Source organism: Epinephelus moara, chromosome 6, assembly GCF_006386435.1.
Source record: "Epinephelus moara isolate mb chromosome 6, YSFRI_EMoa_1.0, whole genome shotgun sequence".
Taxonomy (NCBI): Eukaryota; Metazoa; Chordata; class Actinopteri; order Perciformes; family Serranidae; genus Epinephelus; species Epinephelus moara.
In genome coordinates, this window is record NC_065511.1 from 28745268 (window position 1) to 28758588 (window position 13321).

A 13321-nucleotide genomic window follows, 5' to 3' on the forward strand; every position below is an offset into this window, starting at 1 on the left:
GCAGTGACATTTAGAGGTAATGGTTGTAATTTTGCTTCCTCCCCCTTCATGGTTTTTATTTCTAGATCAACTTTTCTCCACGTATGTTCTTTTGAATTCATGATTTGTTACATTAAAATGTGCTTTTCTTATTTCCTCTTTGGGTGTTACAAAGAGAATCCTCAGAGGAATTGCATGTTGACTTGTTGAGAATGAATAATTTTAACATCAGCTGATTTCAGCAAATGAATTGATTTGTGGCACATTTTAAATAGCTTTCTAATCTTTGGGCTCAGGGGGAAGGTGTCAAGTATTTCCAAGTCAAAAGGCTCAAGTTCAGGCGAAGTGACAAGTCAATGCAATTAAAGTCCAAGTTGTGTTGCAAGCCTTTTTTGATTCTGTCAAGTCTAAAGTCAACAAATTTGTGAATGGAGTCTACCTCGAGTCTAAGTCATGTGAGTTGAGTCCACACCTCTGGTTTCCTCTATGATTTAAGTGGAACTACAGAGAGACCCATTGTTATGCTTATTTTTGCATGCTAGCGTTTTGGATATTGTGGCAGCAGACCTTCCCTTTGTGTTTTAATAAAGTTTAACTTTATCATGGTGGAATTTAATTATTAAGATATGCATCTGTATTCATCTTTAAACTGCTCCTTTGGACCAACTGATAACATTAATCTTTCCATTACTGCTAGGTCATTACAATTCACTACTGTACTGGCCAAAAAACAAGCTCAAAGTATATCCATGTCCTGATAAACACCAGTGAAAGGTGAATTAAATATAATTAAATAACCAATATTTTTCATTTTGTACTATGCAAAACATAAATCCATAATTGAAAAACAGTCATCTCAAATGGCATCACACAGTACACGAGGAGTCAAACATGACACCACATCGGTGTCAAACATTATGCTCAAGCAAACAACTGAATCACATAAAGAGAAAATTTTCACTCATGTAATGTGCACTTTGCATTAACTGTGCACAGACAAACAAAGCTGTTATATGTGAATGAAAGCGAATATGCCAGCATTGTGCTGTGTGACCTCAGTCACGGCAATAACTGTCGCAGACTGGTTGATTATTAACTGCTGTTGATTAAGTGCTTTGACTAAATAAAATCAAGTCCAAAATAGTCCCCTATAAGGATTCTTCAGATCCAGTGCGGTTGCTTTCTTGTGAACTTGAGTCAACTTGTGTGGCATTAGGAGGCTGAGGAGCTGTTCCCTTCTGTTGCGCCTGGTGGTCGTCATAGGAAGTAGGTGAGGACGCTTTAGGACGACTGTTGTTCACTTGGAGCTTGACATATTCTGATGTGTCATTTTGTGGCCCAGGTTGGACAGCCCCACCTTTGTTCTTGTCAAACCTGTCCTCTAAATAATGGAGCTCCTAGAAAAGAAAAAGTGAGGGGGAAAAACATTGGATTACTTTTACAGCTGTATCATATCAGTTGAAAACATATCTGATTAATATCCTGTCTGAATTGAATTTCTTCTTCCTGGTTCAAAGTCTGACGTTGAGCACTCTGGTAAACACAGGAGTCTGGTGAATGGGGGGAGGAAGCCTCTTTAAATCAGTCGGAATAAACCTGATCACAGACTGACCAATAGTATACAGTAGAAAAAGAATTTCATATTTAAAAGTTTGCAGATCACTTGCAACTGGGGCTTCCCCCTAATAGTCGACCAAATGTTAGCCAACCTGAAAGGTCATTAGTCGGCAAGATTTCATTGGTTGCTTAATCACAGAAAAAAAATAAAGTTTTCATTAGCTTATAAATACTTGCAAGTAAGCCTATCTACAAACAGAGCGGGTCCTTTTTCACAGAGTTCGCCATGTTGTTTCTACAGTAGCCCAAAGCGGACAAACCAAACACTGGTTCCAGATTGGGCATTTTGCGTTTTCACGTTGGCCACTGCTAGATGCCACTAAATCCTACACACTGGTCCAGAGGTTGGTAACCTCCGACTCTGGAGCCACATGAGACTCTTTAGCCCCTCTCCAATTAATGTAGCCTTCACTTGAAATGTTAAAGATGACGAGTTTCGCCCATGGCTTCATCAGGTTTGTTGTAACATACAATGCACAGGTGCTTTTAACAAGGCTGCACTGTGATCACGTGCTGAGTAGACTCCTCCTTCTCCCCTTGCACAACGTTCCATCACCCTCCCCTTGATATAGAGAGATGTAGTGAATTAAACTGTCTGTTGTGGGGTGTGCGTAACGCGATGTTTCTGGTTGTCTTCATGATATGGCATGTTCTCGGGTGGTGGGCATGTGTACAGAACCATATATGGAGTCTGCTCAGCAAGACGCCTACATTACTTTTACAGGATAAGCAGCTTGCTCTCTTCCTGTTTTCAACACAGTCTGTCATAACAAGTGCGACTCAAAACACAGCTGACTGTTAGCACGTGACTGGTTTCCTCAAACAAGAGTCAAAAAATGAGTCAGGTTGGTTGATTGTTTTGACATTGTAATGACAAATTGAACAATGAGGCATTCACGAGGACAGCTTCATATTCTATTCTTTATAAAGTAGCATGGTTCCTTTAATAGACAGGGCAGTATACGTATGTGTGCGCACACTGAGTGAGCGGGTGATACGAATAACGGTGACGACAGCAGAACTGAGCAGGAAAACAGGACTACAGCCAGCAATAAAGTGGTTAACAGTAGTGTGCAGTGTAAGTAACTTTTTCTGTCACTAGAGGCTGCCGCTTCTCAAGACCAATATGGAGCTCCCGTGTATTGCTTTCCAGCTACTGGTAGAGTGAAAGGGGTTGGGGTTAACCCAGAAGTGACTTTGGCCCTGGAGGTAAACAAATCTCCCTTGTGCTTTTTGACCACGGTCGGGGAGCTGTGACATATAACACGTAAGGGAACATTAACTGGAGTAATCGCAGTATATAGGGCTGCATGTTCACGGGAGTATTAGTGGCATATTCATTTTCATTAGACACGTTAACAGCTTAATATTGTCTTTTTCGGAATAAGGGCAAAGACCAGAAAGTTTTCTGCATGTTAATGTAGTCACTGACTGAATAGATCTGTAAGAAACATCTTTAGGAAGTCTGCTACCCTTCAGATTATCAGAGGTATAACACAGTGGGTTGATCACAATATTCAGGAGTATCAACAAAATCTGCATCAACACCATCCTGGTACCTGTTACAGACAGTTCATGGTCTGCAGACAGTTTTCTTCCAGTTACGTCATTCATCGCTTCGCAGGTGTAGATGCCACTGTCAGAATGTTGAATGTTGTCTTTAGTGAACACAGCAGAATTGTGTATTTTTATCCCATTCAGCATCCAGGTGTAAGTGGCAGGTGGTCTGGACTCAGCAGAGCAGGTTAAAGTGAAGGTCTCTGTCAGATGTATCTCACTTGGACCTGTGATTTGAACATTTTCTGGTCCATCTGAAAAACAGATATTTGTAAAGCTCTCACAGCAGCACAAATGATAAAGAATATAAAATAAAATAAACTTTTGTGTTAGTGACCAAAAAACAGGACATTTCAGTACAACAGTGTTATTTATGTCACTCATCATTTTGAGCACTAAAAGTACAGTTTGTCACCTACAGTTGACCTCCATGGAGTATTTAGCTTCATCGCTGCTGAGGGGGTTGCTGACTGTACAGGAATATTCTCCACTGTCTTTTTTGGTCAGGCTCTTAAAAGACAGCACTCTGTTCTTATCGTAAAGTATTATGTTGTCAGACAGGATCAGATCTGAGCCATCCTTCATCCACTTTCTGGTAAAGACATAGCCAGCAGCGTCACAGGTCAAGTTGACTGAGTTTCCTTCAATCGGCACGTTTGTTGACGATGTAACTGAAGCACCTGATAGTCTCTCTGTTGGGCAGAAGATCAGAACAAATATGAGAACAGGAACAGAGTAACTGAAGTACCTAATGTAACTAAATAAAGGAAGAGGCAAACATTATAATTACTGTTTTCATGTCTACAATGTATCAAGTGTCTGATGGTCCACACTCAAGAGTTGTTAAAACATTTATAGTAGGGCTGGGTATTGCCACTGATTTCCTGAATCGATTCAACTTCGATTCTTGAGGTCCTGATTCAATTCTATTTCCGATTCGATTCGATATCAATTCAAATGACATGTCCACACACCGTCAGCAAAGTCTATGGATGCTCATGGTGAAGAGATTTCAGCAATGCAACTTAAAAGTTTTTTGAGTCTGGATGTCTTTTTTTAAGTATCTCTTTGTTAAAACTAGTTTTTATTAAATATGCTTGACTATTATTCTTGAATCCTTTGCATATTGTGTGGCATTTGTAAACGCCTGTGACAGCGACAGTTGCTTTGTGGGAGCACTAGTTGTAGGGCGCCTGTCAGTCTCCCTCTTTTTTGTCCCCCCTCTATTAAATATGAAAGGAGGCTGAAAATCACAGGACACGTCTGTTCTGATGATACAAGTCAGCGGTCCTGAAATGTGTGTTTCTCTTCTATAATACACATTCTACATCTCGGAAGTGACGTCTTTCCACATATGGGCTTCCTTCACCTTTCAAACGGGGCAGAGCTCCGTGGGAAACACCGGAGGGAGAAGCAGGTCTGTGGAGCTGTGCGCCAGACGAAAAACAAGCACGTCGCACCGAATGCGCGCCGCTCTGGTGTCGCTTTGGGTTGTGAGAACACATGGGTTTGTGAACGCTGACTAGATGGAGGGGGCGGAGTCTTACATGTTTTTTTTTCAAGGGGACAGCATCGGGAAGGTAATAACCGAAATCGCTGACCGTAAGATTACGTCAGTTAGAGGGTCTGAATGTCAGTTTTGGTATATTTTCGGTTAATTGCCCAGCCCTACTGTCTATATTGTTTTAATTGTTAATAGATTCAAACCTTCAGATGCTTCAGGTTTAAAACTACCTTTGTTGCACGCACGCACGCACGCACGCACACACACACATTTATTGTTTATTCACATTTCTAAAAAAATATTAAATATTTAGAAACATATCACTCTCTTTGGGCAACTGGTGTCAATATCATGTTTAGATTTTTCTAAACATTGATTTAATAAGAATCCTGCAAAGTGAAAGGTGTTTTGTAGGAACACTGAGCTACCTTTAAGCTTTTCTATCAATGTATTTGAGCTGTTAGCTTCTTTAGGTAATGGGTTCAGCTTCTGTATTGGCTATATTTGCCAGTTGCACTGATTAGAATACACACGTTGTCAGTACAAATTATGCATGTGCCATCTTTCTGAGAAATATCACTACTATATCCACTAAACCTCTTCATTCTAACTTACCCAGTACAGACACAACTGACCGCTGAGATGTTTCATATCTCAGAATTTTGTTATTAAAGTCCTGACAGCTGTAGTTCCCACTTTGACTCATCTAAATGTTCATCAGTCTGAGCTCTGGTCCAGTATCAGACAGCAGGTCTCCATTCAGAAACCAGTCAAATAGGGCAGGAGGTCTGGAGACAGCTGAGCACATCAGGCTGTCTGACCCTTCTACATAATATTCTTGTGATTTTGTCAAATTAATGTTTTCAGGTTCATCTACATTGTGCAGCATGTTGAAAGTAAAAAAAAATCACCTAAAAATAATCTTAGAAACTTGCAGAAAATGCTAGATTATTGAATGACAATTTCATTATCAGTCACCCCAAAACAAATCTGAGATATGAAACGCCATAAAGTCTGTGCTAAATTAGATTACTGTAAAGATATTGCACTTACAACAAATAATGTGCATTTAAATGGTGATTGTATTTAACTATCATTATCCCTTTGTTATAGTTACTTGCCACAACTTTTGCTGTGCTACTGGCCACTCCAGGAGGTAATATCTGTACTATTTAAATATTTTTCACACTGAGCCTCAGTTGTCTCTGTACATGCAAAAATTGCCTTCAGTGCCTGAACTTTTTTCTTGCCTCTATACAACACTGGTACTTCGATTTATGTGTGTGGTTATCAAATAACAACAAAGACTAAAGTTAATTGGCATGTTTAATCTTTCACCCACATCCTCAAATGCCACCCATTCAAATCCTTGCTTGTGCTTCAGCTCATAAACTTTGTCTTTACCTGCCTCTATTTTTTCGAAAATGCCTGATGGTACTGCACATGTGCAAATCTCAACAGAGATGAGAAGGAAGCTGTTTAATTTATTTTTTACCACTTGTGCAATCAGGCAACTGAGATGTTAGTTACCAGCCTGAGGTGGAATTTTACTTGCCCCAGGAAATCACACAATCCTTATTGTTGAGCCCTGAAACGTTTTTACAGCAAGAATGCTTCTTTTCGTTTCACAAATATTTAGTACAACAGTTTTGTATTTAAGAGGTTTTTTTCTGATACTATTACAGGTCTCACCTTTTCTATCCATATTTTTTTGCAAAAAAAATAAATAAATAAAAATAAAACTTATTCAAACTCACTCAGTACAGAGATGATGGCAGGTGGAGATGATTCATATCTCAGAGTTTTGCTGTTAAAGGCCTGACAGCTGTAGTTCCCACTGTGACTCATCTGAATGTTCATCAGTTTGAACTGTGGTCCAGTATCAGACAGCAGGACTCCATTCAGAAGCCACTTAAATTGGGCAGCAGGTTTGGAGTCAGCTGAGCACATCAGGTCGATGTTTGACCCTTCTGCATGGTATTCTCGTGACGGAGATATTGTTAAAATAACATTTTCTGGGCCATCTGGGGGTAGAGCAAGAAAAAACGACACCAGAAAAGTTAGTATGCACAACAGCATTATCAAACATCAAGTCATAAGAAAAAAATAGACCTCAGGGCAATTTAATATAACAGAACAAGCCTGCAATTAACAGTTTCTAAATTAAACTGATTGTATATTGATTTAGTTCATATTGTGCTGTAGTTTACAGTAATATTGTGCTTTATTTCAGTGGGTCAGAATATGTGTTTAATAGTTTGCACAGATAATGGGGAACCACAATAAGAAATAATCTAAACTCTTTCACTCTGTTTGCAAACAGATGTCATCAGATAAAGAACTGGACATGTAGGTTAGTAACTCACAGCTGATGGAGAAGGTTATTGGATCACTGGTGCCATCACTGACAGGATTGGACACATGACACCTGAATGGTCCCTGGTCGTAGCGGGTCACGTCTAATATAGTGAGAATGGTGCCTCCATCAGTGAGCTGAACTCTGTCACTGGCTGTAACCTCAGAGCTGCCGTTCAGCCAGAGGAAAGACAGAGAGGATCCAGAGGAGGAGCAGGACAGATGGACGGAGCTGTTGAACTCCACCAAGTCTGTGCTGCTGGCTGTTGCCATTACACTGGAAACTGGCTCTGTGGGTGAAAACAACATTTATATTTGCCACCACATGACAGAGTCACAGTATTGGGAAACATTGAATTTAAAGTTTACATTAGCTCCTGCCACTACACACTAAAATTATCACCCAGCAGCTGTATGCCTCTGCGCACTGGTCAAGTTTCTATTATAGTTTACATCCATGTCTGTGAAAAAAAATTGATTTTTCACACACATTTTTCCCCCAAAAGCACATTAGATCTACACAATAGCATTATGATGTCACAGTGAAGCTAACCTTTGACCTTTAGAATCTAAAATGTCATCACTTAATTTTTTATCCTATGAGACATTTGTGTGAAGTTTTGTTATCACTAGCATGAGAATTATTGAGTCACGACCAAAAACATATTTTGTGAGGTCACACTGACTTTGACCTTCAACCATAAGATTGTAATGAGTTTATTCTTTGGTCCAAGTGGACATTTGTGTCAAATTTTAAGAAATTCCCATAAGGCGTTCTTAAGATATTGTGTTTATGAGAATGAGACAGATAAGGTCACAGTGACCTTGACCTTTGACAACCAAAATCTAATCACTTCTTGCTTGAGCACACCAGTAGCCTGCTGGAGGTCATTATGTAGGGCGCCAATTGTGGGCCTGCCAATTCTGGTGTTCTGTGGTGAATGCTGCACGGTGCTGGGCTGTGAACACAGGCCCCACTAGAGGACATTGTGCCCTCATGCCACCCGCATGGAGTCTGTTTCTGACAGTTTGGACAGAAACATGCACACCAGTAGCCTGATGGAAGTCATTTTGTAGGGCTCTGACAGTGCTCCTCCTGTTCCTCCTCAAACAAAGGAGCAGATACCGGTCCTGCTGCTGGGTTGATGCCCTTCTACGGCCCTGTCCATCTCTCCTTGGGTAACAGCCAGTCTCCTGGTATCTCCTCCATGCTCTTGAGACTTTGCTGGGAGACACAGCAAACCTTTTTGCGATCACAGGGATGGATGTGCCATCCTGTAGGAGCTGGACTACCCGTGCAACCTGACTGGGCTGCAGGTACTGCCTCATGCTATCAGTAGTGACGAGGACACTAGCAGAACACAAAACTAGAGGAGAATCAGTCAGGAAGGATAAGGAGAGAGCAACTGTCTGTGACCACCACATGTAAAAACCATTCCCTGTTTGGGGGTCGCCTTGCTTTTGCCTCTCCATTGTACCTGTTGTCACTTTCACTTGCACCAAAGCAGGTGAAACTGATTCACAATCACTCGTGCTTCCTAAATTGACAGATTGATATCAAGTGACTTGGTGTTAAAATGTGACCACCACCTTCACTTGATTTTTTTAATCGTGCAGTAAGTGGAGACCTTACGGTAAATCAAGTAGGTGGGGCTACTGCAACTTTTTGGATGCCAACTGCCATTTAAAATCAAAGAAGAAGAGGAAAAAAGAGGAAATCATCCCCCAATTTACATACTCAAGTACTTTGAGAGTGAAAGTTTATTCTTAACCTTGAAAATAGTAGTTTGACAAAAGAGAAATGTTCACTGAAGGTTCATTTACTTGCTTTTCCCAGGCTTTTCACTTCTTGTTTATCTTTGTTCGAGAGGTGGGACCAAGTCATTGTTTCGCAAGTCTCAAGTCTTTGCACCCAAGTCTCAAATCAAGTCCTAAATTAAGATAAGAATGTTCTGAGTCAAGTCCCAAGTCAGGGTTGACCAATGTCCCTAGTCCTTGCGAGTCCTAACAAGTAATAATTTGCTCATAATGGCATAATGCTCCATTTTAGAAACAAATGAGACCAAACCAGATCATAAAAAGTGCTGACATTTCACTTTCTTAGCATGTAAATCAGTACCACAACACAATAAAATTTGTATTTTTCTGTACCTAACTCATCACGTGTTGTAAAAATGTCCTTAGCTTTCTTTTCCTAAGAGAAGTTCTCAAGAAGTACAATAGATCAAAAGGCTCAAGTCCAAGTGAATTCACGAATCATTGGTATTAATGTCCAATTCTTTTTGATTTTGTCGAGTCTAAAGATATCAAATTTGTGACTGACTATGTAATTATTATTATGTTATGTGATAATAATGGTAATAGCAATAGTAGTTGTTATTTTTGTAGCTGTTTCTGGTCTCAGTATAGATCTTATTTGAAACCAATGAACACCTAAACACAATTATTTAAACTCAAACGTCTTTTCCTTGTTGAAATGCTACGTGTGTTCTCTTGTCAACACTGAAATTTGAAATATTGTCTCACCATATACATTCAGCCTTGTGTTCCCTGTCTTAAATTCTTCTCCAAGTGGAAAAATGATAACGCTATATTCTCCGCTGTCATGTAGAGCCACATTTCTGAGCTCAAGAGACGCAGTAGACATGAAGAGGGTGATCCTGCCTTCATACTCTGGTGCAGTTACATTCAAACCACTAAAAGTGATTATATTTTTTTCACCAAATGTCCAGCCCACTGATAGGAATGGTTTCTCTGGTGGAGTCAGTGTTGTGGTGAACATCACCGTCTCTCCCACAGCTGCATTCAGAACATCAGGCAACACACCAGCTCCTTTGGTTAAACCTGGAGGGGACAGTTACAGGTCTGAGAACGCTACAGTAAGTTGAGTACATTGCAAAATGGGCCACTTAGAAAGAGAAAGAAACCCCCCCCAAATCATCTTTTCCATAATGCCTTACTAAGGTTGTCTATCTATTAAAAACAGATAAGCAATCAAAAAAACTTAGAGTGATTGTCAATCATATGTGTTTGAATAGAGGACCTTTTCGGACATCATCTTTTTTTAAAATCAAATTATGGACATCAAATCTAACAAAGTGACCCAGTTAGCAAGAGATCCTTGAGTTCATTATCAAACCAACACACACAAAGCAGCTTCATCTAACATGATTTTATTCATACTGTTTTAGTAAAACTACTTTTTTTTTATTTACATAAAAAAAAGTCATTTCCCAATCACCAAAACCACATGCAGTACAGCTTACTATAATTAATTGCAGCAATTAAGTTGCCTTTACCAGTTAGACTATGATCTGTTATACATGCTGCTACTGAGTCACAAAAGCATGGTTAGCAGACCTCAAGATCAGTAGCTAAACTTCTGTCCAACATCTTCTCAACAATGTGACAATTTTTAAAATACAGAAAATGTATTTCAAACACCGACAGCAAAGACAATAAAACGTATAAAATCATGATTCTTACCTGTAAAAGCCGCAGAGACAATACAAAGTAAAGGTAAAATATCCATTGATCGATCGTTGTGAGATGTGAACAGCTGAGGAAAGTTGAACCATCAAAGTTTGACTGTCCAAATAAATGTGAGCGTCGGCAGCTCTAATTTTATGAGTGACTATGTTGCGTAATGAGACAAACCCACTGAAGCTGCAGTCATACCCTAAAGCTGCAAGACGTCGCCCTCCAGTGGTGTAAGTGTGTTAGTACTGACATACTGCTGTGGTATTAGTGATTCCACAAGCAACATGTGGGTTGGTAAACAGAGTATGTTTGGTTAGGCTATTTATATCAGGCAAAACATAAACATGAATTAATGTGTGACATCAGAAATAAACAAGCCTCTAGTGTCTCTAGTTTCTTGTGATAAATTAAGCTTTTATAGATCTTTTTGTATTGTTTTGGTTTGGATGCTTGGTTTTTATGTTTAAAGAGAAAAAATTTAACTCTCAATTTACAGGCAATACATAATCAAACTGCTGTTGAGATATTTTAGGCTGGATCAATATAATGGACAGATTAAAATGCCAGAGAGCCTGCAGTAAAATTACAAGATGACACACATAGAATATAACTTTATCACATGCAGTGCAGGATACTGTGTTAATACATGACTTAACCCCTGAATATTTAGTCGTGTCAAACTGTGATGATTGTTGTTATCTGTACATGATATCAACAAGAAGTCCTTTGTTATTAATAATAAATGATTTTGATTGCTTGGTGATCAAAGTTTAGTATGTTCATGGTTAATGATTGACGAAAATAGTGCAGGTGATTTACCTGTCAGAGGTTCCTTGTACTTACTTCATATCACCAAGGATAAAGCACTGTGAGCCGTCACTTCTCCGATATCTGATGATACTGTGAAAGGAATGGAAACAACTGTGATACACTTCATCCTTCTTGCAGTCATCTCAGGTGAGCTCTTAACAAATGACAGCAGATAAAAGCAGTTTAGTCAGATATTTATCAAAATGTAATGATTGATGCTTAACGGTGTCAGAGCTTGAGAGAGCTTTGTGAGTCAACTGCAAGTGGGCAGTTCAGTTTCTGTTCCGCAGACGATGGTATTAACTTCTCATCTGTAGTAATATGAGTGCACAGACATATAAGTTTAGTCTGTCGATTCTGTAAATGGAAATGTCCCGGTTAGCTAGGAATTTGTTGGACAGTGAAAATTGCCACCTGACAAAAATACCTAATAACCCAATGCAGCACTGACAAAAAAGCCATTCACAACAGAATGTAATACATGTAGCATAGTGTTATACTGTATTCTCCTCTCAGACTTTTTTGTATCATGGAGCTATTTTGTTTGAATATGTAAAAAATATGTTAGTTTTTTCCTCACTCAGACAAATGGAGCCCAGAACTTCCTTTTCGCAGAGTCTGTGTTGGCCACAGTTTTTTTTAAATAGGCTAATACGTATATGAACAAGGGAAAATACACTCTACAAACCACTTCTGCCAACAGAGGCCTCTAAATCCCACACACTGAACCGTTTGTGTTTAACTCTGCATTTGCACTCAAGATTCATCTGCAGTTGCTTGTACAGCACAAGCTGAGGCACGCAACTATAACTAATACATAAATTAAGGAGAAGGTAGTTACACAATCACCATGTACATTCAAGTTATTGATAATGAAATTGCCATTCAGTCTGATCGTAGGCTGAAAAGAAGTTGAACTCTCGTGTTTATTAGGCGAATGTGGTTGTGGCTAACTGGGAAAGATAAAACTGTGAGGTCAACACTGGTTAAACATTGCACCAAGCGCTAAGCAACAGTTGGAATAAGATATTAAACAAAGCTGAGGTCATCCTAGCTCGTCCATGATCTGTGCTGTCACCGAAAAATTATTGTAGAGTAATCTGCTGACGGTTGTAACACACACTCCATGGCTCACCATTCTTGGTAACATGTACAAATGAAATATCATCAATAATAATGTAAAGTATTGGGAAAAAATGTCCAACTCACATGCAAACCTTTAACTTCAAGCTCCAAATGAGGTTTAGGTTTGTCAGAGAGAGCAGGTTTTTTATTGTCTACTGCGGTGTTATGTTTTGAGAAGTTTCCAAATCAAGACTTTATCTTGATTTCATCTTCTGTTGTGTCTCATCGTCTGCTGTGCTGCAATTTGTTCTCTATTACAGTTATTTTTTTCTGACGTTCTTACTGTTGTTTGCTTCTATATTGATCCATTTTGATATTTTGTGCCTGTTCAGTCCTTTGGTGAACTGCAGTTGTTTTAAATGTGCTCTATGAATAAAGTTTGACTTGATTTGTTGACTTGAATTGATTTCAGCACATCATCACAGTAAGCCATTTTGCAATGTCCTCATTATGGTCCCTCTCAGACCTGTAACTGTCTCCTCAGGTTTAACCAAAGGAGCTGGTGTGTTGCCTGATGTTCTAAATAAAGCTGTGGGAGAGACGGTGATGTTCACCACAACATTGACTCCACCAGAGAAACCATTTCTAACAGTGGGCTGGGCATTTGGTGAAAAACCTATAATCACTTTCAGTGGTGTAAACTTCACTGCACCAGAGTATGAAGGCAGGATCACCCTCTTCATGTCTACTGGATCTCTGGAGCTCAGAAATGTGGCTCTAAATGACAGTGGGGTATACAGAGTTAGCATTTTTTCATCTGGAGAGCCACAGAAGACAGGTGAAACAAGACTGTACGTAGATGGTGAGACAACATTTCACACGTAGATGGTGAGACAACATTTCACATGTATCTATTTCAATGCTGAATGCAGAAATAATATGTACACTGAGACC

General features: G+C 39.4%; 2 protein-coding genes across 2 annotated transcripts in view; one reads left to right on the top strand and one right to left on the bottom strand.

Moving 5' to 3' along the window:
- Window positions 1–1182: 1182 nt before the first annotated feature.
- LOC126391347 (carcinoembryonic antigen-related cell adhesion molecule 5-like) lies at window positions 1183–10606 on the bottom strand. Its single transcript, XM_050046050.1, has 7 exons — window positions 10499–10606; window positions 9539–9856; window positions 7024–7302; window positions 6415–6681; window positions 3573–3845; window positions 3156–3407; window positions 1183–1376 (listed from the first exon to the last, which is right to left on the bottom strand). The coding sequence occupies exons 1-7, from the start codon at window positions 10542–10544 to the stop codon at window positions 1348–1350; spliced, it is 1464 nt and encodes a 487-aa protein (XP_049902007.1). The 5' UTR covers window positions 10545–10606; the 3' UTR covers window positions 1183–1347.
- A 739-nt stretch (window positions 10607–11345) lies between these two features.
- LOC126391751 (hemicentin-1-like) overlaps window positions 11346–13321 on the top strand; it is a 40635-nt gene continuing 38659 nt past the window's right edge. The window contains 2 exon segments of the mRNA XM_050046673.1: window positions 11346–11449; window positions 12912–13229. Coding sequence (XP_049902630.1) covers window positions 11404–11449; window positions 12912–13229 — 364 coding nt within the window. The 5' untranslated portion in view covers window positions 11346–11403.